The sequence below is a fragment of the Squalius cephalus genome (assembly GCF_949319135.1).
Source record: "Squalius cephalus genome assembly, chromosome: 2".
Classification (NCBI taxonomy): domain Eukaryota; kingdom Metazoa; phylum Chordata; class Actinopteri; order Cypriniformes; family Leuciscidae; genus Squalius; species Squalius cephalus.
The window spans coordinates 63617900-63620399 of record NC_137123.1 but is presented as its reverse complement, the minus strand read 5'-3'; the positions used below and the strand labels follow the sequence as shown (position 1 = coordinate 63620399).

Here is a 2500-nt window from a genome sequence, read left to right as displayed (position 1 = left end):
ATCGATCGATCTGTAGTGGGAATCACCAGCGTCTCCAATATTATTGCAATTTTAAACATTTTGCAATATGCCGAGTAACATATATTGCGATTTAGTGCCTTTTTTCATGCTAAAGTCCCCAAATAAAGTCCCCTGTCCTTACAAACCTGAAGCCTCAAGGCATTCACTATGTATGCATGATCAGTGATCTGTGAAAACATATAAATAAAACATCAAATAAACCGCGTGCACAAACCGACCCGAGCGCCCCGTCGTGTTTTCACTCTCTCCTGTTTGTGTCAGATCTGACGGAGTGGCACGTGAAGAGTTCGGTTCTGGCTCTGGTGGACGGAGAACCGTGGCACATGCATCGACCTTTGACCCGCTCCTGTGACCTCACCCTCCTCACCTTTAAAGATGAAGACCCTCAGATAGTCAATCAGGTCAGTGTTTGTGTCTGCTGTAAAGACTGTGTCTTACAGAATAAAGTTCCATTTGTTAAAGTCGTCATGAAAGTGAAGTTACACTCGTCTTTTCTCCTCTATTGTGTCGTACATCCGAGCGAAACGCTTCTGGAACAGGAACAAATGTGGGCGGGGCTTGATTGTGTCTGTGGGGAATTGATTGGATGGTTGTGGTTTGCTATTGGCTGATGTCATGTGAGTGACAGGTTATAGCCCCGCCCTCGTCATCACAGAAGAGAAGAGATGCTGCAAGAGGAACTGATTCTGATTCAAGATTATGAGGAACATGCTTTTAAAAACAATAATGAAAAAATTATAATGACAAATATTATTTTGCAGCAACTTATTTTGCACAGCTTAAATATCTGGAAGCCTTGTACATTCAAGTTATGCTCCCATGTTATAAATAACGTGGATACTGACAAGAAATCGGTAGATGATAGTAAACTATACATTTTTGGTTGTGCACAATGCCAAATTATAAATGATAGTTAATGCATTAAATTTTGAGACCTTATTGTAAAGTGTTGCCATTTTCACCATAATCGACACATTAATGATTCTAAAGCATCTACCACTGAGGCATAATGATGTGTGTGTGTGTGTGTGTGTCAGGCGTACTGGCGCTCCTGTGCTTCTCTCCTGGGTCATGTGCTCGACGGGGCGTTTAAAGACGAGTTTAGCGTCGAGCTGCTGAAGCTTCCTGAAGTGCCAGGTAGGACTGATCCTGTTAACACTTCCTTCTCCTAATGTGCGCTTGTAAATCTCTCATTATGCTCCATTAGCACCAAATATTGAATTCCATCTTTTTGTCGATTAGCACAGTTTTTGATCTGATTGAACACTGATTTGAGTTCCTCAGTTTTTTGAGTGAAATCAAGCTTGCCGGATCATCAGTTCAGATCAGTGAGGCCTGCGGTCAATCAGTGCCAGAAATAATGAAAACAACTTGATTAAAAGATTGAGGCCAATATTTGGCATTAATATAGAGCATAACCAGAGATTTATTAGCAGTTATTTGTAGGCTGGTCATTTTTGTGAAAAAACAACAACAAATAAGTACAAAAATAATCAAATTCGGTTACACTTTATTTTAAGGTGTCACTAGCTGCGTTTCCATTGCCCTTCAAACTGCGCAAATTGCAAATTGAAAATACGCCCAAATGGAAACACGTCAATTTTTCAGGCAATTCGAAAAATAAATATTTAGCAAAACTGCGATGGAAACAGTTTTTGCGCATTTACAGGTCACCTGACGTAGATGACGCGGTGTGTTTGGACAGAATACGAGACAGAGTTCTTTATTAAACTCATTAAAGACAACAGAATTACAGAAATACTGGACTCTAAACCTCAAATAAATGCCACAATCAAGACCTCGAAACAGAAATGAGGGAGAAACACTCAGAAACTCCTCATATGAGCCGCTCACAGTATAATAAGGGTCTTTCCTCACCATTAATGCTTGGAAACACACACACATCTCCTTCCATTAATAATAATGGCCAGTGCAGTGGCTGGGATATAGTACAGAAACCCACCAGCGTCCATTGCATTGGTTTTTGGAATAATTTACTGATCGCGAGAGGAAAAACTGAAGTTTTAGTCGCACAACATCGGTTAATGGAAACGCCGTCATTTCGCAATAGTTTTTTATCGATATTTAGAAAAAATCCCAAAAGTTTTGCGCAAATCTGTAATGGAAACGCGCCTAGTGTTACAGTGTTATTATACATTTAAGTACTGAGTAATATTAATTAACTACATGCACTTGCTATAGGGTTAGGATAGGGTTATGATTTGGTTGAGGGTTAGTTGCATGTAATTATGCATAATTTACTGTTATTGCTATTCTTTAGGAACTTGTTATGCCCTGTATGAGAAGTAAAGTTTAGTCCAATGCGATAACATGCATAACGCTACAAAATAATGTTGCGTTTGATATGTTTTCGGTACAGCACAGGAATAAACCAACCCATGTGTTTTCATACATTTACGTTTTGGCAGACGCTTTTATCCGAAGTGAGTCTCATTGCATAACAAAATAAACCACAGAA

At 39.4% G+C, this 2500-nt stretch overlaps 1 protein-coding gene across 1 annotated transcript in view; it reads left to right on the top strand.

Annotated features, from left to right (window-relative positions):
* Positions 1 to 2500, top strand: part of mrpl39 (mitochondrial ribosomal protein L39) — a 10776-nt gene that overhangs the window by 2856 nt on the left and 5420 nt on the right. Inside the window, exons 3-4 of the mRNA XM_079864015.1 lie at positions 283 to 422; positions 1059 to 1158. Coding sequence (XP_079720141.1) covers positions 283 to 422; positions 1059 to 1158 — 240 coding nt within the window. The remainder of the gene's footprint in view (positions 1 to 282; positions 423 to 1058; positions 1159 to 2500) is intronic.